Raw genomic sequence first — 27523 nt, 5'->3', positions numbered from 1 at the left:
GATATCAATCATTTCAATGTGAAATCTGTTTTTCCCAAATTCCACCAAAATGTCTTCTGTCCCACCAGAGGAGACAATACACTAAACCATGTGAAAACAAACATTCCAGAAGTTTACAAAGCAATTCCCCTCCCCAACCTGGGACAGTCTGACCATCTTTCACTGTTCCTACTACGCAAGTAATTACCCCTCATTAAATGTGTGAAACCATCAGTGAGGACAATTTGCAGAACATTAAAAAAACATTATATAATGCAATGACCATACAGCAAAGACATTGCAAATGTACAGCAAAGTTACTTCATCATAGATATTAATTTTGTGGAAAAGCTTTTGAAAATGTTTTATTGAATCACACGAAGAAACCAAAATATCTAAGATATTACAAGTCACTGAAGTTAAAAATAATGAAAATATTTACATAGTAAAACTGGAAGAATCGCTCCAAAGGTTTTTTGACCAGTCTCCCATGTGTCTTGGTGTTTGTGCTTATGTGAGTGTGTGTGTGTGTGAGTACACTTCTCTACATGCTGTGGTCTACATGGACAGTGGGTGTAAATATCATGCTTACTCTTATGTACATGCTGTGGTCTACATGGAGAGTGGGTATAAACATTATATTTACCCTTCTGTACAGGCTGTGGTCTACATGAAAGAGGGGTATAAACATCATGTTCACTCTTCTGTACATGCTGTGATCTAGATGGAGAGTGGGTGTAATCATCATGTTTACTCTTCTGTACATGCTGTGGTCTACATGGAGAGTGGGTATAAACATCATGTTTACTCTTCTATACAACTGTGGTCTACAGGGAGAGTGGATATAAACATAATGTCTTCTGTACATGCTGTGGTCTACATGGAGAGTGGGTATAAACATCATGTCTTCTGTACATGCTGTGGTCTACATAGAGAGTGGGTGTAAACATAATGTATTCTGTACATGCTGTGGTCTACATGGAGAGTGGGTGTAAACATCATGTCTTCTGTACATGCTGTGGTCTACATGGAGAGTGGGTATAAACATCATGTCTTCTGTACATGCTGTGGTCTACATGGAGAGTGGGTATAAACATCATGTCTTCTGTACATGCTGTGGTCTACATGGAGAGTGGGTATAAACATCATGTCTTCTGTACATGCTGTGGTCTACATGGAGAGTGGGTATAAACATCATGTCTTCTGTAAATGCTGTGGTCTACATGGAGAGTGGGTATAAACATCAATGTTCCCAGGTGGCTCCTGCTTCTAATCTGATTGTACCTGTCATCTCTCTCAAGGACCTGCAACATTTTGGAGTTGATGAAAACAAACACTCTTAGAATGTTTTTGCTATTTAGAACCTTAAAGGGTTGATCAGCTGTCCTCAAAGAAGAACTCTTTGATGAAACCTTGGTTGCTGTGGTTCCAGGTAGAACCCTTTTTGGTATTAGGTAGAACCCTGCTTTGTTCCAAGTAGAACCTTTGCCACATAATGTTTTACAAGGATTTTGTATCAAACCAAAAGGGTACAACCTGGAATCCAAGAAGGTTCTCCTATAAGGACAACACGTTTGAACCCATTATTTTCTAGGAGTGTATTTAAACCTAAAGTACTGAAACATAACCACAGCATTGCTTCCATACCATTTCAATAGATGTGTTTCAGTGTTTCAGTACCTGTTCATGGCTTTACTTCAGAATAAACTGGTTCTGTCTCTGGTGGAGGAGTTGATCCTGTAGTAGGTGATGAGGAGACAGTGTTTGTATCTCTACAGTTACATACATAATAACATATAACATTCAACATGGGGTCAAGGAGAGGTTATCATACAGGGATATAAATTCTTACCTCTCTTCTTCTTGTTCTTGGTCTTCTTATTGAGGTCAATCTTTGCATAGGTCACATCAACAGGTCCAGATGCTGCTGACAATGGTCATGTCCCATCAACAAATTAACAAATATGTTCATTTATATTCATCCTTGTGGTCCAAATCACCAAAGTCTCACATTTTGATTTAACTGTTAACATTTTAATGGGTCTGACCAGTACCTTTCTCTGTCTGCACTTCAGAATAGACTGGATTTTCTGTTGGATCAGATGGTTTTCCTGAGTCACCTTTTCGTTTCTTTTTCAGCTGGTTGAGTTGAATCAGGGCATATGTCACATCACCTGTCCCAGAAGAAGCACCAGCAACAACTGACACAGAACATACAGAACATTTACCTTAGTCACACTGTACAGCAGCAACTGACAGAACAAACAAACAAAAAATTTAAAGCTTACAGACATACAGACACTTTCACTTGGTCACACTTCACTATAGCAACTGACAAAATAGACAGACACTTTATTAGGTTAATTGTAGGTTGCCACACATTCTTACCAAAAAACATCTGAATATTGTAGGTTACAACAGAAATAGTGTATATTATGGGCTCCAACACACTGGTACAGCAACATTACAGTATACCTCTATCATTGTGGTCTGATGGACTTATTGTGTCATAGATGTTAGCGCCACCTGTTGGTTGAAGAAGACATTGGAAAACGGTCATCCTCTGCTTATCAGGGGACATAGATTTCATACTAGGTAACATGTGGTTGTGAACAGTGAATGTTGTTAAATCAGTGTATGAGGTTTCAGATAGAGAATGACAGAGATCTGGTCTGAGGGACTGGCCATGCTGCAGTAGATCCTGGTAAGGATCCTGGTTGGTGATCTGGGGAGATCTACAGGGAGAGAGACATTCATAAAAACATAGACAATAGATACAGTATCAATCAACAGTTGACAGACAGGTTTACTCACAAGGATGTTCTATTACAACAGGAACCTGGAACAAGAAATGCCGCTATTAAATCATTTATATCATTTTTGTTCTGTTTTATACTATTTTGTGCCCTTTATCTCTACAACCATTAAAATTGAAAATTGTCTCCAACATACAAAAAGACCAAACAGTGAAGGACTCACCTTTGCTTTTCTTATATTGACATAAAAGGACCAGGAGAAAACAAGCAACAACCAGACCCACAAGGACTCCTATTAGGACTGATGTAGAGGATCCAGTAACTGGAGGGAAAAGACTCAGACTCAGAGTTCTAATTAGATTAGAAAGTATATCTATAGTACTGGAGATGGACAGAATACAAATGATTGGATATCAGACAACCTTCATGACCTTTCTAATATTTCCCACATCACTGACATCCAGATGTAAAGGTACTGTGATGATAACAGTTTTCTCACCTCTCACTGTCACCCAGCTTCCAGGTGATTCTCCTTCATTAGATTTACATTTATAAAAGCTTTCATCTGACTTTGATACTACAGGGATGGTCATCTCTCCTGTGGTCTCATTCCTGATCAGAACTCCATCTTTGTAGAAATCAGCTTTAATAATGTTTGATATGGTTGTTCTGTGTTTACAGACTAGAGTCACTGTGTCTCCTTCAGTCACTGGATGGACAGGACTCTCCAGGATCACATTGCCACCTGTGGAACATAATATATATAATTACAATAAACTAAATAAATGAACCAAATCACCTTGGAAAAGCAGTCACAAGCAGTCACTCAGTTACAGAATTTAAAATGTTATCATCCATGTTTTTTTATTGTGTGTTTTGTCCAATGCACCTACCATTCACTGTGATGTTGACAGCATTACTGTTCTCTCCTGATCCAGACTCACACCAGTACACTCCACTGTCCTGAATCAGAGTGTTTCTGATGTTACATGTGGACCCTTGTATTGTTCCCATGTATGAAACACACCCTGACTCTGTTCCTCTGTCTGTGTATCTCATCAGTCTCCATCCAGTAGAGTTTCCTTTCTCCTCACAGCTTAGTGAGACAGATGTCCTTGTAAAATGCTGAGTTCTGTTAGGATTTACTGTCAGAGAGACAGTAGACTGCAGGTCTAAAACAAGGAGTCAAACCAGTAGTTATTTATACAAAGGTTTAAAATTGTTGATTGTTCAACACAATGTTGATGTAGTTACTGACCTCCTGACCAGAGAAACTGAGGTTCACTGTAGTCTGTGTAATAGAAGGGGTCTCCTCTTCCAGCTCTACACACATATCCTCCTGTGTGAATACGACCAGCAGGACTCAGAGTGTAATATACTTCAGTAGTCCCATCATCAGATAGGGGCTCTAAAGTGTAGGACCGATCTGAAGGAACATTCCTGTACCAGAAGAACCTCCAGTCTGTAGACGTCTCTTTAACTTGACATCTAAGAGTCACTGAGTCTCCAGGGTTCAACCACTGAGGAGAGACACTCAGGACAGGCTTGGGTTTGACTGGGATTAGACAGAGGACATGTTGTAAACTGTTGGTCTTAGAAAGTATTCTAGTTAAGTGTAGAGAGGTTAACATGATTAAATACTGTGGACTTACCAGATACAGTCAGTTGTACAACATCACTGTGATTGGAGGTCTTTCTTCCCTTTACACCCCTACATCTATATGACCCATTATGGGATGTTTTGACAGGACCGATTCTGAATTCAGGTTCTGTCTGAATAATGTTCTGATAGTGAAACCACTCATACTGCCAGTCAGTGTCTCCTCCCCCCAGTAGGACACATCTGAGAGTGACCGTCTCTCCAATGAATATCTGGGTCCAGTTGGGTTGGATGGTCAGAACAGCTACTGGTCTCTCTACAGAGACACGACACAGACAACTAAGTCCACTAATCAGACAATACATTGTACCCCAGATTACTGAATGTCCATATAACACAACAACCAATAATACAAGGTGTTAGACTCACCAGTAACTGTAATCCTGACTGGGTCACTGATCAGGGTGTAGTAGGGAGGTTCTCCTCTCCCTCCTCTACACCAGTACTGTCCTCCATCAGAGACACTGACAGGGTTAAATGTGTAGGTGGATTCAGTGATGGTTACTGGTGGAGAGTCTGGTCTGTCTCTGTACCAGTAAAACCTCCACCCAGAGGACTCTACAGTGCAGGTCAGTGTCACTCTGTCACCTGTTAATACGTCCTCTTTGTCTGAACGGACTTTGTGTCCTGGAAATATCAGAATCAAAGTATGAATCACCTACAGTACATTTACACATTAACCCCTATATGGACAAATAAATATACAAACCTTCACAGTCAATGACATACAGTTGGGTGGTGATCATTTAATATATAAAATGTTAGTGGGTCTGTCAGATCCTGGCTGGGGGCCTCTAGGCATCTCTAATCGCCCTGGAGGTCACAGTCAGGACCTGACCGGAGAGGTGCTTCTAGGCATCTCTGCGCTGCTGTTTTTGATTGTCCCCAATTAGAGGCAGCTGTGATGTGTTGCCTCTAATTGGGGACCCTATTTAAGTTGCCCTGTTGAGCCTTTACTTTGTGGGTCCTTTGTTTGCGCCAGTTGTGGTTCATTTGTTTGCGCCAGTTGTGGTTGTGCTGAGATTAATATTAATAAAGGGCCCTGAAAACCAGGGATCAAGTGCGTAATCTTGGTGTTTTGATTGACTCAGATCTCACATTTAACAGTCTTATCAAAGCAGTCACCAAAACAGCATTCTATTAACACAAAAATATAGCCAGAATCAAAGGCTTGGTGTTCCAAAAAGACCAAGAGAAGCTCATCCATGCTTTTATCTCTAGTAGGGTTGACTACTGTAATCTCCTCTTAACTGGACTCCCGAAAAAGACTGTAAAACTGCAGCTCATTCAGAATGCTGCTGCTAGAATGTTAACCAGGACCAAGAGAACAGAGCACATCACTCCGGTTCTTAAATCTTTGCATTAGCTTCCAGTCAGTTACAGGATAGATTTCAAAGTGGTGCTTTTAGTTTATAAATCTCTGAATGGTTTAGGTCCCGAATACATTTCTGATATGTTTAAAGAATATAAACCGAGCAGGGCTCTTAGATCCATGAACACAGGTCAACTACTTGAGCCCAGAGTCCAAACTAAACATGGAGAAGCTGCGTTTAGTACTTATGCTGTACAAAACTTGAATGAACTACCTGAAGATCTTAGATGTGCACCAAAAATATACATTTTTAAATCCAGGTTAAAAACATTTCTCCTCTCACGTGCCTATGACTGTGCACTTAAACTTAACCACACTGTTTAGCCTTATAGCTTCCCACTTTTAATGTTCTCTTATTGTATTTTTTTATCATTTGAGTATTTGTTTTTATGTTATTGTTTTCATATATTTTTCTTTGTAAAGCACATTGAATTGCTTCGATGTGTGAATTGTGCTATATAAATAAACTTGCTTGCTACGTGCTGTCGGTTGTGGTGTACCGTTTGTTGTTTTCTATTCAGTTATTTGTAAGGAAGACCATTCTAGGGTCTTACTAATCATCCCTAAAGTACCCAAGACATACCAAAATATAATCCAAACTAAAGGTTTGTTTCTAGTGGATAGTAGGACATGGATCTGAGTGGTGAATAAATCATATAGTTAGATGACTGTTAGGAGCTGGCTAATGTAATGAGCATTATTTTGTTATTCTCTGTGATCTCCAGTTCTCTATGTCTGAGCTCATTCAGGCCAATGTCTGGTAATGTGTTGGTATTTGGTTAAACAGTTAACAGTTTGGAGGTTACCAGTCAACAGGTATAAGTGGATAGTATATTTACATTATATTTGCATGTTAATTATGACATTTCATTACAGAATATATGTCAGTATATGAAGGAATTGATTCTGATTTTCTGTGAGTCAATTTAGAAAATCATATCTAACTCACCGTTCACAGTCAGAGCCAGCATAGATTTGGGTTTCGCTGTGAAAACAAGCAACACATTAATCCATTATGCATTCAGTGCTTTAGTATATTAAAATTATGATCATTCAGTTTGCATACCCTTGGAGAATTGGTAATATATGAACCATTTGTAAAGAAAACATGAGTGAGCATCCAAAACACGTCTTTTATTTGTTATGGGATTCACATTCAACTGTAGGTCATAACAGAATGTCACAATAATAAAACAAAACAAATGAACTGATCCCAGTTCAAAAGTCTGCATACACTTTGTTCTTAACAATGTGTATTGCTTCATTTAGCATCAATGACAGCGTGCAGTCTTTTGTAAAAGTTGTCTATGAAGCCCTTCTTGCAGGTAGTATAGCTGCCCATTCGACTTGGCAAATGCCTCCAGGTCATGCAAAGTCTTTGGTCATCTTGCATGAATCGCACGTTTGAGATCTCCCCAGAGTGGCTTAATGATATTTGCGGCGACCCTGCGGGGTCAGGATGTGTTGATGGGACTGACTGAGGAGGTCGTTGCGACCATTATCTACCCTGGTCATTGGAGGATCTTTGCCCGCTGGTTAGGGGACGTGGGGGTTGACCACCTGTGTTGTAACGTGGGCAGTGTCCTGTCGTTCCTGCAATGTCCGTTTGATTAGTAGGGGTCGCCCGGCACACTCAAGGTGTACACGTGTGTGATCTCGATGTGTCATGAAGGGTTCAGTGGAGTGTCTGTATTTAGAAGGATTCAGTGGAGTGTCTGTATTTAGAAGGATTCAGTGGAGTGTCTGTATTTAGAAGGATTCAGTGGAGTGTCTGTATTTAGAAGGATTCAGTGGAGTGTCTGTGTTTAGAAGGATTCAGTGGAGTGTCTGTATTTAGAAGGATTCAGTGGAGTGTCTGTATTTAGAAGGATTCAGTGGAGTGTCTGTATTTAGAAGGATTCAGTGGAGTGTCTGTATTTAGAAGGATTCAGTGGAGTGTCTGTATTTAGAAGGATTCAGTGGAGTGTCTGTATTTAGAAGGATTCAGTGGAGTGTCTGTATTTAGAAGGATTCAGTGGAGTGTCTGTATTTAGAAGGATTCAGTGGAGTGTCTGTATTTAGAAGGATTCAGTGGAGTGTCTGTATTTAGAAGGATTCAGTGGAGTGTCTGTATTTAGAAGGATTCAGTGGAGTGTCTGTATTTAGAAGGGTTCAGTGGAGTGTCTGTATTTAGAAGGATTCAGTGGAGTGTCTGTATTTAGAAGGATTCAGTGGAGTGTCTGTATTTAGAAGGATTCAGTGGAGTGTCTGTGTTTTGAAGGATTCAGTGGAGTGTCTGTATTTAGAAGGATTCAGTGGAGTGTCTGTATTTAGAAGGATTCAGTGGAGTGTCTGTATTTAGAAGGATTCAGTGGAGTGTCTGTATGTAGAAGGATTCAGTGGAGTGTCTGTATTTAGAAGGATTCAGTGGAGTGTCTGTGTTTAGAAGGATTCAGTGGAGTGTCTGTATTTAGAAGGATTCAGTGGAGTGTCTGTATTTAGAAGGGTTCAGTGGAGTGTCTGTATTTAAAAGGATTCAGTGGAGTGTCTGTATTTAGAAGGATTCAGTGGAGTGTCTGTATTTAGAAGGATTCAGTGGAGTGTCTGTATTTAGAAGGATTCAGTGGAGTGTCTGTATTTAGAAGGATTCAGTGGAGTGTCTGTATTTAGAAGGATTCAGTGGAGTGTCTGTATTTAGAAGGATTCAGTGGAGTGTCTGTGTTTAGAAGGATTCAGTGGAGTGTCTGTATTTAGAAGGATTCAGTGGAGTGTCTGTATTTAGAAGGATTCAGTGGAGTGTCTGTATTTAGAAGGATTCATTGGAGTGTCTGTATTTAGAAGGATTCAGTGGAGTGTCTGTATTTAGAAGGATTCAGTGGAGTGTCTGTATTTAGAAGGATTCAGTGGAGTGTCTGTATTTAGAAGGATTCAGTGGAGTGTCTGTATTTAGAAGGGTTCAGTGGAGTGTCTGTATTTAGAAGGGTTCAGTGGAGTGTCTGTATTTAGAAGGATTCAGTGGAGTGTCTGTATTTAGAAGGATTCAGTGGAGTGTCTGTGTTTAGTCATCCCTTGGTGAAACTGTTTCTGGCCGGGTCCCGTCGTCTCTGGCTGGTGGCTCGGCAGACCTTGCCACAGTGGGATTTGGGTTTGGTTCTGGAGGTGTTGTGCGATGCGCATTTCCAACCCATTGATCAAATACCGTTGAGGATGCAGTCTCTGAAGACGGCACTGTTGTTGGCTCTGACCTCTGATAAGAGGGTCAGTGACCTGTGTGCTCTGACGATGCAGCCTGGCTGTCTCACCATCAACGGCGATGGCAGCAGGGCTGTGTTGCTCCCCAACCCTGCTTTCCTGCCTCAGGCGATCCAGCCGTCGTTTGTTTCCATGAAGATGGTCTTGTGGGCGTTCTCTCCTCCTCCCCATGCCGGGGTGAGGGAGGAGAGGTTGCATGGTTTCTCCCCTCTGCTTTGGCTCAGTATGTGTGTCTTTGTGGTCAGACGCTGGCGTTCCGTGTGGCAGACTGGGGTGTCACTCCCGGTTGGGGCTGTGCTTTTTCCCTGTCTGGGCATCTTCCCTGTGTGGTGTGGTACAGGACAGTGTCACGGTGCCCCGTTGATGGTGGGCGTTTCCAACCCGCTGGGGGTCGGTAAAACTACACAGTCTTTTAAATGCAGGGGAATTTCACAACTGAGTTGTGCTGAAATAACAGGAATGTCAGGAAAGAACTGAAATACAGGAGTGCAACATATCAACTGTTGATGGGTAACTGACATATTCTGACCTGGTAGTAGCGGTCTTCATTCTGTATTGTTTTTCCTTACAGACTGCTTGTTATTTTAGCACAAAGAAAATAAATGGGTGACTAGCATGCCCTTATCTAGTGTTGCCGTCTCAGTTACAAAGCTTTTTCCTTACAACTTTCCTAGCAGTTACCTACTATTTTCAGCAGAAACATGCTTACTATTGATGTCTAGTTACCATGTTGTTACCCAGCTGATTCCTCTTTGTTTGTATGTTGTTTCCTGGAAAAAATCTAGTTATTACCTCTTTATTTCTATCCTGCAAAAGAAAGTGGTACCAATAGTGCTTAAGCAACCAGAAAATACTGTAATCCAGGGATGCTGGCATCATGTAACCTCAGTGTAAAAGTTAATATGTGTAGAAGTGGTCCCTGATAACAAAGTGGTTCCCAGTGTGGTAATCCATAGACTAAGTTGTATGTGTGAAGGATTGGCTGGATGGTCATTATTACAAGGATATAATCTACTGGATATGGTAGGTAAAGGATGCCTTGTTGTGAAACGAGAAACCAACTCTGTCTTTAGACTTTAGGTATTGATATAACCCTGGATTCCTGAAGGAGGTAATGAGGTACAACAGTAAACAGGCTAGAATAGACAGAGGGAACATCCAGGAGATACATGTTACTTCATGATAAATCAAACCTGTCTGGTGGTCAAATGGTCACTAACAGAGATATGAACAAATAAGTGCCAAACATTTCAGAGAAAATAGTGTTTTGTGGGGAAATAATTAGGATACTTACATTTAACCAATTATGGGACTTACACTACACATATGGTGTTTACATTTATAGCAAATACCAAATTAATTAATTCAGGTATCAGAAAATAATTTACATCCATCGGACAATTGAGATAATAACAATGAAACACAGACCATGACTGACATTATGACAACAACACAAAATACACCACAAAGTATCTAACTCACCATTCACAGTTATAGTGACCTGATCACTGGTGGATGTAGTTGTGGCTCTAGAATAATGTCTTCCCTGACACCAGTAGAGACCCTGGTCAGACACTTTAATACTATTAATAGTCAGCATGGCTCCACTATACTGAGAAAGTCTATTATGGTTAAATGTGCTGTATTTGTACCAGTCATATCTAGTCCAGTCACTGTAAGATCCAACTGAACAGGTCAGAGTAACTTTCTCTCCAGTGAACACAGGGTTTGGATCTACTGTCAGAGTAGCTTTGGGCAGAGCTGTGAAAACACACAACACATGAATGTATATGGAGTTAGTGCAGTAATCTATACAAAGTATGATCACATTTTCAGTCGTTATATTAAATGAAAGGAACATGCTGTCCTTCACATCACTGTATTCCTCAATACATTATCTAAGAGCCTCAACTTAGATGATTCACAAATAATGTGGTACAGAATTTATATGAACATTTTAAAGTTTCCTTTTGAAATAGCTTTTTCAAATTTTGAGATATTTATCTCAAAATGCGTTACTATATTTCTCATTACATAATCTAAGAACCTTTACATATATTCTCCTAAATTATCAAGCATTGATTTTTTTTTTGATATTTCATAGTTTCATTTTATGAACACCAGACAAACCAGGTGGCGGTCAAACAGGTGGAATCAATACAACAGTAACATATAGAAGTTGCAAAACCAAAGGCTCAGTGTGAAATACAAACGACAAACAAAACCTCACAAAGGCTCTGGAGAACTGAAAATAACTAAATAGGGACACAAAGAAGACACAGGTGGGGACACAGTTGATCAGAATGAGGGTGATTGGGATCTGATGACTGGGGAGCATTCAGGAGTAGTGGAGCGTGGGGTGTGTTCAGGAGTAATGGAGCCTGGGGTGTGTTCAGGAGTAATGGAGCGTGGGGTGTGTTCAGGAGTAATGGAGCGTGGGGTGTGTTCAGGAGTAATGGAGCGTGGGGTGTGTTCAGGAGTAATAGAGCGTGGTGTGCGTTCAGGAGTAATGGAGCATGGGGTGTGTTCAGGAGTAATGGAGCGTGGGGTGTGTTCAGGAGTAATGGAGCATGGGGTGTGTTCAGGAGTAATGGAGCGTGGGGTGTGTTCAGGAGTAATGGAGCGTGGGGTGTGTTCAGGAGTAATGGAGCGTGGGGTGTGTTCAGGAGTAATGGAGCGTGGGGTGTGTTCAGGAGTAATGGAGCGTGGGGTGTGTTCAGGAATAATGGAGCGTGGGGTGTGTTCAGGAGTAATGGAGCGTGGTGTGTGTTCAGGAATAATGGAGTGTGGGGTGTGTTCAGGAGTAATGGAGCGTGGTGTGTGTTCAGGAATAATGGAGTGTGGGGTGTGTTCAGGAGTAGTATAAATGTATAAAAAATATACATTTTTGAAATCTGTAAATACTGTCATCAGGTTATACTCAAAATGTATTCTTAGAAATGGAGACTGAATGTGACTGAAATGTTATTATTACAATGTAACCTGCTCTTCAAAGAACACAGAGTTTGGATTTACTGTCAGAATAGCTTTGGAAAGAGCTGTGAAATCACATAACAAATTAATGTATATGGTGTTAGTGCTGTAATCTATACAAAGCATGATCACATTATCAGTTAAATTAAATGAAAGGAACATGCTGTCCTTCTCAGTTCATGTAATGTCTGTCACCAACTGTCCCCAGTTACACCTGAGACACTCACTGTATTCAGGTGTGTCTCACTGAAGGGTGACAGTGTATTATCTCAATGATATAAGTTGATCAAATAAGGCTGCTGGACTGAGTTACAGTAGGGGGATATTTATCTAAAAGGGACATCAGTTTAAACTTTCATTAGGTAAGGTAGACAACCATCTTTTGCCACCAGGAGGCCTAGGACCCTTTAAAGATTTAAACTAAAATATATTTTTACAAATGTAATAATACATTGTGGTTTATAGTTATTCTTTGTCTTAATGTCTCATCATGTTACTCTAAATGATATTCAAATGAAATCATGTCTTCTAATACATTACTTATGTTTGAGACTGAACCCCCCTCTCTTACTCAAATGGTCTGTCCCATATTTTTCTCACAGAAGCATGGTAAATAAGAGTAACAGTAGTAGCTTAGCAGCAGCAGCTTTTACTTGTGTCATAAATTAGGGTTAGGGCTGATTTTAAGGTTTTACTCTTAACCATAAATCAATACAGTGACAGTGGTGAAATAATGTAGTGACACAGACTATAATGTCTGATCCAGGTACATGTGGCCCTCCTAGATGACAGATAATGAAACATGCAGCATAGTGAGAAAAGGAAGCTATATGAATGTACTTGATTAATCATGATTAAGAACCTGAACACTTGAACATAGTGGCTAAGTGCTTTGTGCTTTACTGTAGACGTAACCTATAAGGCAGTATGTTCCCCTTAGATAATGAATTTACTCTACTGAAAGAGGCAGCAATGCAAGTGTCTTTGGAAGTGCCAGTTCCATTCAACAATACAGAAAGAAGGTGTGTAAATGTCACTGGTGTGTCTTTGATGAGGACAATAAGGTAAAACATAGATGATGTTGGGGCCTCAACCAGGGTCTGTCTAGGACCCCCAAATCACTACAACCACCACTGATTTAACCAGACCGTGATTGACTCAATGACAACAACACAAAACACACAACAAAGTGTCTAACTCACCTTTCACAGTTATAGTGACCAGATTACTGGTGGATGTAGATGTGGGTCTGTCATGTTGGTATCCATGGCATTGGTAGGAACCCTTGTCAGACACTTTAACACTACTGATAGTGAGGGTGTTTTCTGTTATAGAAAGTCTGCCAGACTGGGTTACTGGAATATAAATCCCGTCTTTGTTCCATGTATATCTCCAGTTACTCTCAGAGTTCACTGAACAGGTCAGAGTAACTTTCTCTCCAGTGTATGGAGAGGTTGGATATAATTTCAGTGTAGCTGTGGGCAGAGCTGCATAAACACACAACACATTAATGTACATGGAGTTAATTTAGTAATCTAGACACAGTATCAACCACCACTGATTGAAACAGACCATGATTGACTCAATGACAACAACACAAAACACACAACAAAGTGTCTAACTCACCTTTCACAGTTATAGTGACCTGATTACTGGTGGATGTAGATGTGGGTCTGTCATCTAGGTTTCCGTGGCATCGGTAGGAACCCTTGTCAGACACTTTTACACTACTGATGGTGAGGGTGTTTTCTGTTATAGAAAGTCTGCCAGACTGGGTTACTGGAATATAAATCCCGTCTTTGTTCCATGTATATCTCCAGTTACTCTCAGAGTTCACTGAACAGGTCAGAGTAACTTTCTCTCCAGTGTATGGAGAGGTTGGATATAATTTCAGTGTAGCTGTGGGCAGAGCTGCATAAACACACAACACATTAATGTACATGGAGTTAATTTAGTAATCTAGACACAGTATCAACCACCACTGATTGAAACAGACCATGATTGACTCAATGACAACAACACAAAACACACAACAAAGTGTCTAACTCACCTTTCACAGTTATAGTGACCTGATTACTGGTGGATGTAGATGTGGGTCTGTCATCTAGGTTTCCGTGGCATCGGTAGGAACCCTTGTCAGACACTTTAACACTACTGATGGTGAGGGTGTTTTCTGTTATAGAAAGTCTGCCAGACTGGGTTACTGGAATATAAATCCCGTCTTTGTTCCATGTATATCTCCAGTTACTCTCAGAGTTCACTGAACAGGTCAGAGTAACTTTCTCTCCAGTGTATGGAGAGGTTGGATATAATTTCAGTGTAGCTGTGGGCAGAGCTGCATAAACACACAACACATTAATGTACATGGAGTTAATTTAGTAATCTAGACACAGTATCAACCACCACTGATTGAAACAGACCATGATTGACTCAATGACAACAACACAAAACACACAACAAAGTGTCTAACTCACCTTTCACAGTTATAGTGACCTGATTACTGGTGGATGTAGATGTGGGTCTGTCATCTAGGTTTCCGTGGCATCGGTAGGAACCCTTGTCAGACACTTTAACACTACTGATGGTGAGGGTGTTTTCTGTTATAGAAAGTCTGCCAGACTGGGTTACTGGAATATAAATCCCGTCTTTGTTCCATGTATATCTCCAGTTACTCTCAGAGTTCACTGAACAGGTCAGAGTAACTTTCTCTCCAGTGTATGGAGAGGTTGGATATAATTTCAGTGTAGCTGTGGGCAGAGCTGCATAAACACACAACACATTAATGTACATGGAGTTAATTTAGTAATCTAGACACAGTATCAACCACCACTGATTGAAACAGACCATGATTGACTCAATGACAACAACACAAAACACACAACAAAGTGTCTAACTCACCTTTCACAGTTATAGTGACCTGATTACTGGTGGATGTAGATGTGGGTCTGTCATGTTGGTATCCATGGCATTGGTAGGAACCCTTGTCAGACACTTTAACACTACTGATAGTGAGGGTGTTTTCTGTTATAGAAAGTCTGCCAGACTGGGTTACTGGAATATAAGTCCCGTCTTTGTACCAGTTATATCTCCAGTTACTCTCAGAGTTCACTGAACAGGTCAGAGTAACTGTCTCTCCAGTGTATGGAGAGGTTGGATCTAATTTCAGTGTAGCTGTGGGCAGAGCTGCATAAACACACAACACATTAATGTACATGGAGTTAATTTAGTAATCTAGACACAGTATCAACCACCACTGATTTAAACAGACCATGATTGACTCAATTAATTAATATATATAGAGTTAGTGCACCAATCTATACAAGGTATGATCACATCTTTCTTTATGTTATATAAAACATGAATTTGTCTTTTGCTATTGTTACACATTTAAATGGGACAGCAGAAACACTAACCAAATATATAAACTAATATCTATCCTTCTAATGGCACCCATTTGTCGAGTGGTTATATTAAGAACAGACAAGCAGACCTCCATGCTGTCATTGGCTGAGTGATTGTCATGGCAGTAACTTTAGATGAGGACTCATATAGTAACTATATATAACAGTAACTTTAGATGAGGACTCATATAGTAACTATATATAACAGTAACTTTAGATGAGGACTCATATAGTAACTATATATAACAGTAACTATAGATGAGGACTCATATAGTAACTATATATAACAGTAACTATAGATGAGAACTCATATAGTAACTATATATAAAAGTAACTATAGATGAGGACTCATATAGTAAATATATATAACAGTAACTACAGATGAGGACTCATTTAGTAACTATATATAACAGTAACTACAGATGAGGACTCATATAGTAACTATATATAACAGTAACTACAGATGAGGACTCATATAGTAACTATATATAACAGTAACTACAGATGAGGACTCATATAGTAACTATATATAACAGTAACTATAGATTTTTTCTAAACAATAGTAATGAAAATTCATGACTGCTTAACAACCTATTATTGCTTTCAACACTGAAGTGCATACTAGGGTTATATTGTTGATCTGAGTAGTAATGGAGACTAATCTACATGTACTCGTTGGATGGAACTGCTTGTTTCCCATCATGTGTTTTAGTAAACTACTAGTGAGACAGACATTGGTGTGAAACTCAGATGTGAGTCTGAGACAGGATGCAACGCAAACAGAAGGAAACAGAGGAGACAGAGAGAGAAGAAGCAAACAGACAGTTTCATAGTGATTGATTGGCAGGATTGTCATTATAGCAGGGATATAGACTACTGGATATGATAGATGAAGGATCCCCTTGTTGTGGAAGAAGACACCAACTCTGTCTTTAGACTGATATAACCCTGGATTCCTGAAGGAGGTACTTAGGTACAACAGTAAACAGGCTAGATTAGACGGAGGGAACATCCAGGAGCTTTATGTCACTTCTTGATAAATCAAACCTGTCTGGTTGACAAATGGTCACTAACAGGGATGTAAACAAATAGATGCCAAACAATTCAGAGAAAATAGTGTTTTGTGGGAAAATGTCTAGAATTCTTGGTTTAAGCCAAACATGGGACTAACACTTTACATGTTGTGTTTATAGTTTCATTCAGCGTAAAACTAAACATTTATACCAACTACCAAATTAATTAGTTCATGTATTAGATAAGAATTTACATCAATAGGACAACTGAAATTCGCCATTGAAATACAGTCCATGACTGACTCAATGAATCTAACATCAAACAAACAACAACGTTTCTAACTCACCATTAGCAGTTACGGTGACATAATTACTGATGGATGAAGATATGGGGCTTGAGTTAGACTCCACTGAATCGGTCAGAGTAACTTTTTTCTCCAGTGAACACAGTTTTTCGATCTACTGTCAGAGTAACTTTGGGCAGAGCTGTGAAAACACACAACACATTAATGTATAATGTATCTCCTTGAACTGCCACCTTAACGTGGTGGAGGGGTTTGAGTACCCGAGTGACCCTAGGAGCTATGTTGTCTGGGGCTATATGCCCCTGGTAGGGTCTCCCAAGGCAAACAGGTCTTAGGCGACGGGTCAGACTAAGAGCGGTTCAAACCCCCCTTAATGATGAAAAAAATATTGAGTACCGTGACGTCGCCCGGTATGGCGCAGCCGGGGCCCCACCCTGGAGCTAGGCCCGGGGTTGGGGCTCGTATGCGAGCGCCTGGTGGCCGGGCCTTCCCCCATGGGGCCCGGCCGGGCTCAGCCCGAACGGGCGACGTGGGGCCGCCCTCCCGTGGGCTCACCACCCACAGGAGGGACCATAAGGGGCCGGTGCGAAGAGGATCGGGCGGCAGTCGAAGGCAGGGGCCTAGACAACCCGATCTCTGGACACGGAAACTAGCTCTAGGGACGTGGAATGTCACCTCGCTGGCGGGGAAGGAGCCTGAGCTAGTGCGTGAGGTTGAGAGGTTCCGATTAGAGGTAGTCGGGATCACCTCTACGCACGGCTTGGGCTCTGGAACCACACTCCTTGAGAGAGGATGGACTCTTCACCACTCTGGAGTTGCCCATGGTGAGAGGCGGCGGGCTGGTGTGGGTTTGCTTATAGCTCCCCAGCTCTGCCGCCATGTGTTGGAGTTTACCCCGGTGAACGAGAGGGTCGTTTCCCTGCGCCTACGGGTCGGGGATAGGTCTCTCACTGTTGTTTGTGCCTACGGGCCGAACGGCAGTGCAGAGTACCCGACCTTCTTGGAGTCTCTGGGAGGGGTGCTGGAAAGTGCTCCGACTGGGGACTCTATTGTTCTACTGGGGGACTTCAACGCCCACGTGGGCAACGACAGTGACACCTGGAGGGGCGTGATTGGGAGGAACGGCCCCCCTGATCTGAACCCGAGTGGTGTTCAGTTATTGGACTTCTGTGCTAGTCACAGTTTGTCCATAACGAACACCATGTTCAAGCATAAGGGTGTCCATCAGTGCACGTGGCACCAGGACACCCTAGGCCGCAGGTCGATGATCGACTTTGTTGTCGTCTCATCTGACCTGCGGCCGTATGTCTTGGACACTCGGGTGAAGAGAGGGGCGGAGCTGTCAACTGATCACCACCTGGTGGTGAGTTGGATCCGATGGCGGGGGAGAAAGCTGGACAGACTCGGCAGGCCCAAGCGTACTGTAAGGGTCTGCTGGGAACGTCTGGCCGAGTCTCCTGTCAGAGAGATCTTTAACTCCCACCTCCGGCAGAGCTTCGACTGGATCCCGAGGGAGGTTGGAGATATTGAGTCCGAGTGGACCATGTTCTCCACCGCCATTGTCGAAGCGGCCGCTCGGAGCTGTGGCCGTAAGGTCTCCGGTGCCTGTCGAGGCGGCAATCCCCGAACCCGGTGGTGGACACCGGAAGTAAGGGATGCCGTCAAGCTGAAGAAGGAGTCCTATCAGGCCTGGTTGGCTTGTGGGACTCCTGACGCAGCTGACGGGTACCGACAGGCCAAGCGGGCTGCAGCCCGGGTGGTTGTGGAGGCAAAAACTCGGGCCTGGGAGGAGTTCGGTGAGGCCATGGAGAAGGACTATCGGCTGGCCTCGAAGAGATTCTGGCAAACCATCCGGTGCCTCAGGAGAGGGAAACAGTGCCCTACCAACGCTGTTTACAGTAGAGGTGGGCAGCTGTTGACCTCAACTGGGGATGTCGTCGGGCGGTGGAAGGAGTACTTCGAGGATCTCCTCAATCCCGCCGTCACGTCTTCCATTGAGGAAGCAGAGGATGAGGGCTCAGAGGTGGACTCGTCCATCACCCGGGCTGAAGTCACCGAGGTGGTTAAGAAACTCCTCGGTGGCAAGGCACCGGGGGTGGATGAGATCCGCCCTGAGTACCTCAAGTCTCTGGATGTTGTGGGGCTGTCTTGGCTGACACGCCTGTGCAACATCGCGTGGCAGTCGGGGACAGTGCCTCTGGGATGGCAGACCAGGGTGGTGGTCCCTCTTTATAAGAAGGGGGACCGGAGGGTGTGTTCCAACTATAGGGGGATCACACTTCTCAGCCTCCCCGGGAAAGTCTATGCCAGGGTTCTGGAGAGGAGAATACGGCCGATAGTAGAACCTCGGATTCAGGAGGAACAGTGTGGTTTTCGTCCAGGCCGCGGAACACTGGACCAGCTCTATACCCTCTACAGGGTGATGGAGGGTTCATGGGAGTTTGCCCAACCAGTCCACATGTGTTTTGTGGATTTGGAGAAGGCATTCGACTGTGTCCCTCGTGGCATCCTGTGGAGGGTGCTTCGGGAATATGGGGTCCTGGGTCCTTTGCTAAGGGCTGTCAGGTCCCTGTACGACCGAAGCAGGAGCTTGGTCCGCATTGCCGGCAGTAAGTCAGACTTGTTCCCTGTGCATGTTGGACTCCGGCAGGGCTGCCCTTTGTCACCGGTTCTGTTCGTAATTTTTATGGACAGAATTTCTAGGCGCAGCCAGGGGCCGGAGGGTGTCAGGTTTGGGGACCACACGATTTCGTCTCTGCTCTTTGCGGATGATGTTGTCGTGTTGGCCCCTTCAAGCCAGGACCTTCAGCATGCACTTGGACGGTTTGCAGCCGAGTGTGAAGCGGTGGGGATGAAAATCAGTACCTCCAAATCCGAGGCCATGGTCATCAGTCGGAAAAGGGTGGCTTGCCCACTTCAGGTTGGTGGAGAGTGCCTGCCTCAACTGGAGGAGTTTAAGTATCTAGGGGTCTTGTTCACGAGTGAGGGAAGGATGGAACGGGAGATTGACAGACGGATCGGTGCAGCTTCTGCAGTAATGCGGTCGATGTATCGGTCTGTCGTGGTGAAGAAAGAGCTGAGCCGTAAGGCGAAGCTCTCGATTTACCGGTCAATCTACGTTCCTACTCTCACCTATGGTCATGAGCTTTGGGTCATGACCCGAAAGGACAAGATCCCGGATACAGGCGGCCGAAATGAGCTTTCTCCGCAGGGTGGCTGGGCGATCCCTTAGAGATAGGGTGAGAAGCTCGGTCACCCGGGAGGAGCTCAGAGTAGAGCCGCTGCTCCTCCACATCGAGAGGGGTCAGCTGAGGTGGCTTGGGCATCTGTTTCGGATGCCTCCGGGACGCCTTCCTGGGAAGGTGTTCCGGTCCCGTCCCACCAGGAAGAGACCCCGGGGAAGACCTAGGACACGCTGGAGGGACTATGTCTCCCGGCTGGCCTGGGAACGCCTCGGTGTCCCCCCGGAAGAGCTGGAGGAAGTGTCTGGGGAGAGGGAAGTCTGGGCATCCCTGCTTAGACTGCTGCCCCCGCGACCCGGCCCCGGATTAAGCGGAAGATGATGCGTGATGCGAGTTAGTGCAGTAATCTATACAAAGTATGATCACATTGTCAGTTGTTATAGTAAAGGAACATGCTGTCTTTGTCCTTCACAGTTCATGTGATGTCTGTCACCAACTGTCCCCAGTTACACTGGAGAGACTCACTGTATTCATCTGTTAGAGGTGTATCTAACTGAAGGGTGACAGTGTGTTATCTCAGTGATAGAGGATAGACAAATAGAGCTGTTGTACTGAGTTAAGGTAGGGAGACATTTAAATTAAAGGGAAATACCTTTGAATAATAGCAACAAGCCTGTAGAATATGTTGTCTGTGTGAAGGATTGGCAGGTTGGTCATTATTACAAGGATATAATCTACTGAATATAGGAGGTAAAGGATGCCTTGTTGTGAAACAAGAAACCAACTCACTAGCGAGACTCACTAGACCCTACCCCTAGCCCCTCCCCTCTCCCTAACCCCTTCCCCTTTCCCTTTATCCAGTGTCATGTCCGAGTCCTTTTCTTTATGTTTGTCTGTGTGTTGTCCAATAACTCTCCTTAGATTTTGTTTGTTTTGTATCTGATGTAAAGCGTCTTTGGGTCCCAGAACAGTGTATTATCATTAGTATTAGTATTATTGTAGATGTTTAATACTGTGGTTCACAAACTTGGGTTTGGGTACAATGTGAGGTCACATAACTTAGTAACACACCTAAAGAAGTCACTGGCTATAACACATCTGCATGAAGGGAAAAATACTGAATAGAAAAGGAATGTTTGGCTTTGTAATGTGTTATGTCACAATTCTCTCAAGGTAATTAAACACTGTTGATGAAGAGAATGTGGTGAACAGTAATATTGATAACTTGTTTCAATGTTATGAGTTGTGAAACAGCAAAGCCAACCAGTGTTTGTAACATTAATATTACCTTTTACAACCCAGTATAAAACTATTAGGTTAATAAACTTCCAAACCCCTTTAAACCAGTACTACACAGCAGCAGCTTCATCCATTGGTCAACTTGGTGCTGCAGGACAGTCATTAAACACAGTGGATTTACCACCTCACCACCAGGGGGAGATGCCCCCTCACCACATCATAATAGAAACAGTGTATATGAGTCTTTTGGTAGAAAACCCCATGCTGACATACAGTCTATGTAGATTCCCTTCTAGTGGCAAGAAGGTTTATCCTGACAGAAAATATCAATAGTGGGCTGTGGAAAATGTTTCTAATAAAAATGTATTTCAGTACTTCTGGGGCTGACTAGGCCAAACTAGTACCAAGACTATGGTGAACCATTCTATGTTGAAACCAAAATGTCTTGGCAAAACCCTTGCAGTAATTTAGGGGTAGTTGATGAACACTAGCCACATGCTAATTAACTTATTAATGGATATTTAAACTTCCTGTTTTGTCTCAATAAGAAATGCTAGCAGCCACGACTGAATTAGAATGGAAACATGCAACATTGGCTCTATCTGTACTGTAGGCTACATACAGAAAATAATATGATTATTAAATTTTTGTCTTTTGGCTATATACCTAATAACTAGCTAAATTAGATTTTCTCAGCTTTTAGCTGAAGACATTTGTGTACATATGGGTTTCACCATTTAGAAAACATCAAGAATTTTCCAAGTTCTGGTCCACGTTTTGGCCCTTCTTGAAGCCATAGCACAAAACGTAATTTGTGCTATGGCTTCATTTTGGGTCCGTCTGAATCATCTGTCAACAAGACCTTCTTACAAAAGTATGCTATAACTTTAATACTTTCTGGCCAACATGTTCATATGCCTAACTGTTTCATTGTTTTTGCACTGTGGTAATGTAGACTGTGGTAATGTAGCCTGTGGTAATCCTGGTTAAGTTTTCTGCAGAAAGTTGTGGCTAACCCATTCATGTCTACTTCCTGGAGGGGGTTCCTGATCTGTCAGACTGTTGTTTGAGCTGATTTCTTCATTATGATGAATATTTCTACTGGACGCAAGGGATAGAAAGAATGAAGAATCCATCCACTGTTATATAATGATTCTCTGACTGGTGCAGGAAAGACTGTCAGTATTGATCAATCATGACCAAAACAACATCATGATGATTCACTAGTTTCTTTGGCCCTCAGTAAATATCCATCATCCACACAGAGATTAACAGGACTATGATCACATCCAAACTGACAGATAAACAGTTGTACTACATTACTCCCAAACTTCTGCACATCTCCCTGAAACTAGATGGATTGATGTACTATTTAAACAGAATTATACATCTTTAAATGTGTACATCTACTATATGTCAATATATAGGATATACTTTGATTATACTGTATAGCGCCATCTTCTCATAACCTCACCACTTATTGTATTACATGTACATTTCTGTCTGAACAGAGTTGTCTTTTCTGTTGGTTTTTCACATTATAAATGGGAAGATCTCAAACAATAATGAACGTGTGAATTGAAATGCAGTGGAAGAGAAGAAGAGATGAAACATGAAGAGGTGGAGGTATGATCAGATGAATGAATATCTACCTTCATCTTCAGAGGGAACACAGTACATGAAGGTCGTCAGAACTGCAACAAAATGAATCAATGTCATTACTGTACTGTAGTCAATACTCCTGCAGTAATACACAGTGAAAACTGCAGATTAAATCAACTTATCACTAGACAACAGGTGGTAACTTTTTGAGGTGAGTTAATGCTGATATCTGAGGTGAATATTTCCCAGAGTGCCTTGTCTTTCAAGTTATTTATTGAGTTGTCACTTATAACTGTGTTTCTTATAGTGTTACATATCAATTTCAGATCCATGTACAGGGCCTTGGGCCTCACAGAAACCACTATAAATCTCCCTTTTGGGGGAACGTCTTAAAAGCAGCAGGGGCTCCTCCTCCTTGTATTGTACAGATGAATGACATTTATCACATTCATGTATACAGCATGTACCACAGTCTGTTATGTTCCCCAATTTGTGTTTTCACTGTGACAGAACATTTGTTTTTCACAAAAATTAACTTTATTTCCCAAAGTTCAATCAAATATGTCACAGGCAACTCACAAATCATTTGTAGTTTTTGAACTACTCTTTTTACTGACTCATGAGAAACTAATCCTTTTTTAGGGACTCGTTCAACTATTTCATTCGGCAGACTCAGGTATGTGGAGATGCTATTGTGGAATTGTGGGGCTGACTATGGCAATCTAGTACCAAGGCAGACTATGGCAAACCGTTCCATGTTGAAACCAAAATGTCTGGACAAAACCCTGGGCAAAATATTTTTAGGGGTAGTTGATGAACACTGGCCACATGCTAATTAACTTATTAATGGATATTTAAACTTCCTGTTTTGTCTCAATAAGAAATGCTAGAAGCCACGACTGAATTAGAATGGAAACATGCAACATTGACTCTATCTGTACTGTAGGCTACATACAGTAAATATTATGATTATAAATTTTTTGTCTATTGGCTCTATACCTAATAACTAGCTAAATTAGATTTTCTCAGCATTTAGCTGAAGGCATTCGTGTACTTATGGGTTTCACCATCTAGACAACATCAAAAATTCTCCACGTTTTGGCCCTTCATGAAGCCAAAGAAAAAAACGTAATTTGTGCTATGTCTTTATTTTGGGTCCGTCTGAATCATCTGTCAACAAGACCTTCTTACAAAAATCTGCAATAACTTTAAAACTTTCAGGGCAACATGTTCATATGCCTAACTGTTTTATTTTTATTGCGCTGTTGTAGTGTAGACTGTTGTAGTGTAGACTGTGGTAGTGTAGACTGTGGTAATATAGACTGTGGTAATGTAGACTGTGGTAATGTAGAGTGTGGTAATGTAGACGGTTGTAGTGTAGACTGTGGTAATGTAGAGTGTGGTAATGTAGACGGTTGTAGTGTAGACTGTGATAGTGTAGACTGTGGTAGTGTAGACTGTGGTAATATAGACTGTGGTAATGTAGACTGTGGTAATGTAGAGTGTGGTAATGTAGACGGTTGTAGTGTAGACTGTGGTAATGTAGAGTGTGGTAATGTAGACGGTTGTAGTGTAGACTGTGGTAATGTATACTGTGGTAATGTAGACTGTGGTAATGCTGGTTAAGGTTTCTGCTGAAAGTTGTAGCTGTCCCATTCATGTCTACTTCCTTGAGGGGGTTCCTGATCTGTCAGACTGTTGTTTGAGCTGATTTATTCATTATGATGAATATTTCTATTGGACTCAAGGGATAGAAAGAGTGAAGAATCCACCCATTGTTATATAATGATCCTCTGACTGGTGCAGGACAGACTGTCAGTATTGATCAATCATGACCAAAACAACATCATGATGATTCACTAGTTTCTTTGGCCCTCAGTAAATATCAATCATCCACACAGAGACTAACAGGACTATGATCACCACATCAAGTCACATCCAAACTGACAGCTAAACAGTTGTACTACATTACTCCCAAACTTATGCACATCTCCCTGAAACTAAATGGATTGATGTAAGATTTAAACAGAATTATACATCTGTTATTTTTGTACATCTACTATATGTCAATATATAGGATATACATTGATTATACTGTATAGTGCCATTTTTTCATAACTTCACCACTTATTGAATTACATGTACATTTCTGTCTGAACAGAGTTGTCTTTTCTGTTGGTTTTTCACATTCTAAATGGGAGGATCTCAAACAATAAAGAACATGTGGATTGAAATGCAGTGGAAGAGATGAAGAGATGAAACATGAAGAGGTGGAGGTATGATCAAATGAATGAATATCTACCTTCATCTTCAGAGTGACCACAGAAGATGAAGGTCGTCAGAACTAAAACAAAATGTATCAATGTCATTACTGTACTGTAGTCAATACTCCTGCAGTAATACACAGTGAAAACTGCAGATGAAATCAACCTATCACTAGACAACACGTGGTAACTTTTTGAGGTAAGTTAATGCTGATATCTGAGGTGAATAATTCCCAGAGTGCCTTGTCATTCAAGTTAATTATTGAGTTGTCACTCATCAACTTATAGTGTTACATTTCAATTTCAGATCCATGTAATAAAAAAATAATCTAAGCAAATACATTGTCATTCAGTGAAATATGTTTACAGGTTTTAAATGGAATATATAATACATGGTTTGATATGTAATAGTAGCATGCATTTCTCATGAAGCTCATATGATTACAGGAAATATATAGGCTGCAGTCACACCCTAGTTCTCATCGATGGCACTGAGATGTAGAGTGTCCAGCTTCAAATTCCTTGGTGTCCACATCTCAGAGGACATCTCCTGGACCCTCAACACCTCAGCCCTGTACCTTTTGAGGAGGCTGAAGAAAGTTTGCCTGTCCTCCAAGATCCTTGTGAACTTTTATCGCTGCACAATCGAGATAATTCTAAATAACTGCACCACAGGGCCTTCAACGGGTGATGAAAAATGCCCAGTACATCACAGGTACCCAGCTCCCAGCCATCATAGACCTCCAGCACATCACAGGTACCCAGCTCCCAGCCATCATAAACCTCCAGTACATCACAGGTACCCAGCTCCCAGCCATCATAAACCTCCAGTACATCACAGGTACCCAGCTCCCAGCCATCATAAACCTCCAGCACATCACAGGTACCCAGCTCCCAGCCATCGTAGACCTCCAGAGCAAGTGGTGTCTTCACAGGGCACATTGCATCACCATGGACCCCTCACACCCACTCCACAAACTGTTTGCTCACCTACCATCAGGCAGGTGGTAAAGGTCTCTTTGTTCCCACTCCAGCAGGTTCAGGAACAGTTTCTTTCCATCTACTGTAACCCTGCTGAACTCTGACCCATCACTAGCTACAGGATACCCAACATTTGTACAACTGGACTCTGTCACTGACTTAAGTCTGATACATTTTCAGGAATATTTTCATTGCTTCTATTCCTGTATTTCATTTCCACATGCCGACTTGCACCTTAAACTTGACTTCATTGCACATTTTAAACTGCCACTGTACTTGCATTTTCAAATGTTACACACACGTGTACCTCAGGAACCTCATTACTCAACTATTTATCTCACTTGTAGTGAGACACAAACTACATTTCATTGTACTGTACTTGTACTTGTTCAATTACAATAATGTTGAATCTAATCGAATGTACCTAAATACAGGAGCTATAACCACACACATCACATTTATCCAAGCTCATAATATTTTCCAGCATGCTCAATTGCTCGCTAATTTCCTATGTCTTTACATGTGGATTGATAAATGACTCATGCTACTAAAAATGTAAGTGACCAAAACATACAGTCAAGGGTGGCAAATATAACTAACTGAATTCACACCCTGTCCAAACCTTGTCTTCAGTATAATTCCCAGTGTGCCTTGTCCTTCTGAGTACATGAAACACTAAGGGCCGGTTTCACAGACATGGATTAAGCCTAGTCTAGGACTAAAATAATCTAGCTCAACAGAAACTCCATTGAGCTTGTTTTTTTTGGTCCTAGGTTTTAATTTTTCTTATTTCTTCACTGTTCTGTATTTGATTTTATATTCTTAATGGTTTTTATTATTTCTTATTTCTGTAACAGTTCCTCTGTCAAATGGATATTTATGTAAAGCACTTTGAATGACCATTGTGTATGAAATGTGCTATATAAATAAAATTGCCTTGCCTTGCCTTGCCTAGACTAGGCTTATTCTGTGTCTGCGGAAACCGGCCCTAAAAGTTTCATTTACTTTTTTGAATCCTATACTTTTAATGAAATGAGTGGGACTCTATAGCCTGCTGAAAGTCATTCTATGCTGATTTGTAAAGTGAAGTATAAATCTCACTGGATTCCACCACTTGGGAATTTCTATTCCACCTGGAACCTGCATTAATCCTGACAGACTGACAGGGTTGGGAAAACAGAAATGGGAACAGTAACGGGTGCATTCAATTCAAATAAAATAACATTTGTATTTAAAATGAATGTCACTTTCATGCAGCTTAACATTAATTCACTTACGTATTTCTGAGCAAAAATAAATTAAAACAATTTATTGTCTATTTTAACTGAAAGAGCCCTGGGAAATACGATAATTATGGATGTGTTCGATGTCAATTCTATGAGTTTCAATCCCGTATATTTGGATAAAACATGATATATGGACTCATAAAACACCATAATATAAAGCACTGATTAAGATCTCAATTTATGAGATCAACAACCATTTTACAAACCAGTACAGTCATCAGTGGAAACTCCACAATTCACCTGAAAGACAAGGCACCCTGACAGAAGAGTTCATCTAAA

At 41.6% G+C, this 27523-nt stretch overlaps 2 protein-coding genes and 1 long non-coding RNA gene across 3 annotated transcripts; all 3 read right to left on the bottom strand.

The window, feature by feature from the left end:
- On the bottom strand, nt 1-1908 carry LOC117593512. The gene is made up of 3 exons (XR_004574933.1): nt 1832-1908; nt 1660-1716; nt 1-1283 (listed from the first exon to the last, which is right to left on the bottom strand). It is a non-coding gene; the product is annotated as an uncharacterized LOC117593512 (long non-coding RNA).
- Nucleotides 1909-2604: 696 nt separating this feature from the next.
- Nucleotides 2605-9051, bottom strand: LOC114829701 (high affinity immunoglobulin gamma Fc receptor I-like). The gene is made up of 6 exons (XM_034288894.1): nt 8946-9051; nt 4388-4651; nt 3994-4290; nt 3629-3907; nt 3235-3480; nt 2605-2714 (listed from the first exon to the last, which is right to left on the bottom strand). Exons 1-6 carry the CDS (start codon nt 9049-9051, stop codon nt 2605-2607), a joined length of 1302 nt encoding a protein of 433 aa, XP_034144785.1.
- A 51-nt stretch (nt 9052-9102) lies between these two features.
- On the bottom strand, nt 9103-25837 carry LOC117593495 (peroxidasin-like). The gene is made up of 7 exons (XM_034288893.1): nt 25739-25837; nt 16733-16844; nt 14870-15142; nt 14446-14730; nt 14022-14306; nt 13598-13882; nt 9103-9320 (listed from the first exon to the last, which is right to left on the bottom strand). The coding sequence occupies exons 1-7, from the start codon at nt 25835-25837 to the stop codon at nt 9103-9105; spliced, it is 1557 nt and encodes a 518-aa protein (XP_034144784.1).
- Between the last annotated feature and the right edge of the window lie 1686 nt (nt 25838-27523).

This window comes from Esox lucius, chromosome 20 (genome assembly GCF_011004845.1).
Source record: "Esox lucius isolate fEsoLuc1 chromosome 20, fEsoLuc1.pri, whole genome shotgun sequence".
Classification (NCBI taxonomy): domain Eukaryota; kingdom Metazoa; phylum Chordata; class Actinopteri; order Esociformes; family Esocidae; genus Esox; species Esox lucius.
The sequence above is the reverse complement of the archived record's forward strand: the minus strand, read 5'-3'. Positions and strand labels throughout refer to the sequence as shown.

Excerpts from the sequence above, each read along its gene's own strand:
- LOC117593495 (XM_034288893.1), bottom strand. The coding sequence starts at position 25,837 with ATGGCTGGGAGCTGGGTACCTGTGATGTACTGGAGGTTTATGATGGCT. Across the intron at positions 15,143-16,732 it reads TGTCACCGTAACTGCTAATG|CTACACTGAAATTAGATCCA; the intron begins GTGAGTTAGAAA and ends CTCTGCCCACAG. Across the intron at positions 14,307-14,445 it reads GGTCACTATAACTGTGAAAG|CTCTGCCCACAGCTACACTG; the intron begins GTGAGTTAGACA and ends GTGTTTATGCAG.
- LOC114829701 (XM_034288894.1), bottom strand. The coding sequence starts at position 9,051 with ATGGTGAGACAGCCAGGCTGCATCGTCAGAGCACACAGGTCACTGACC. Across the intron at positions 4,652-8,945 it reads CAGAGACTGCATCCTCAACG|AGAGACCAGTAGCTGTTCTG; the intron begins GTATTTGATCAA and ends GTGTCTCTGTAG. Across the intron at positions 4,291-4,387 it reads TGTACAACTGACTGTATCTG|TCAAACCCAAGCCTGTCCTG; the intron begins GTAAGTCCACAG and ends GTCTAATCCCAG.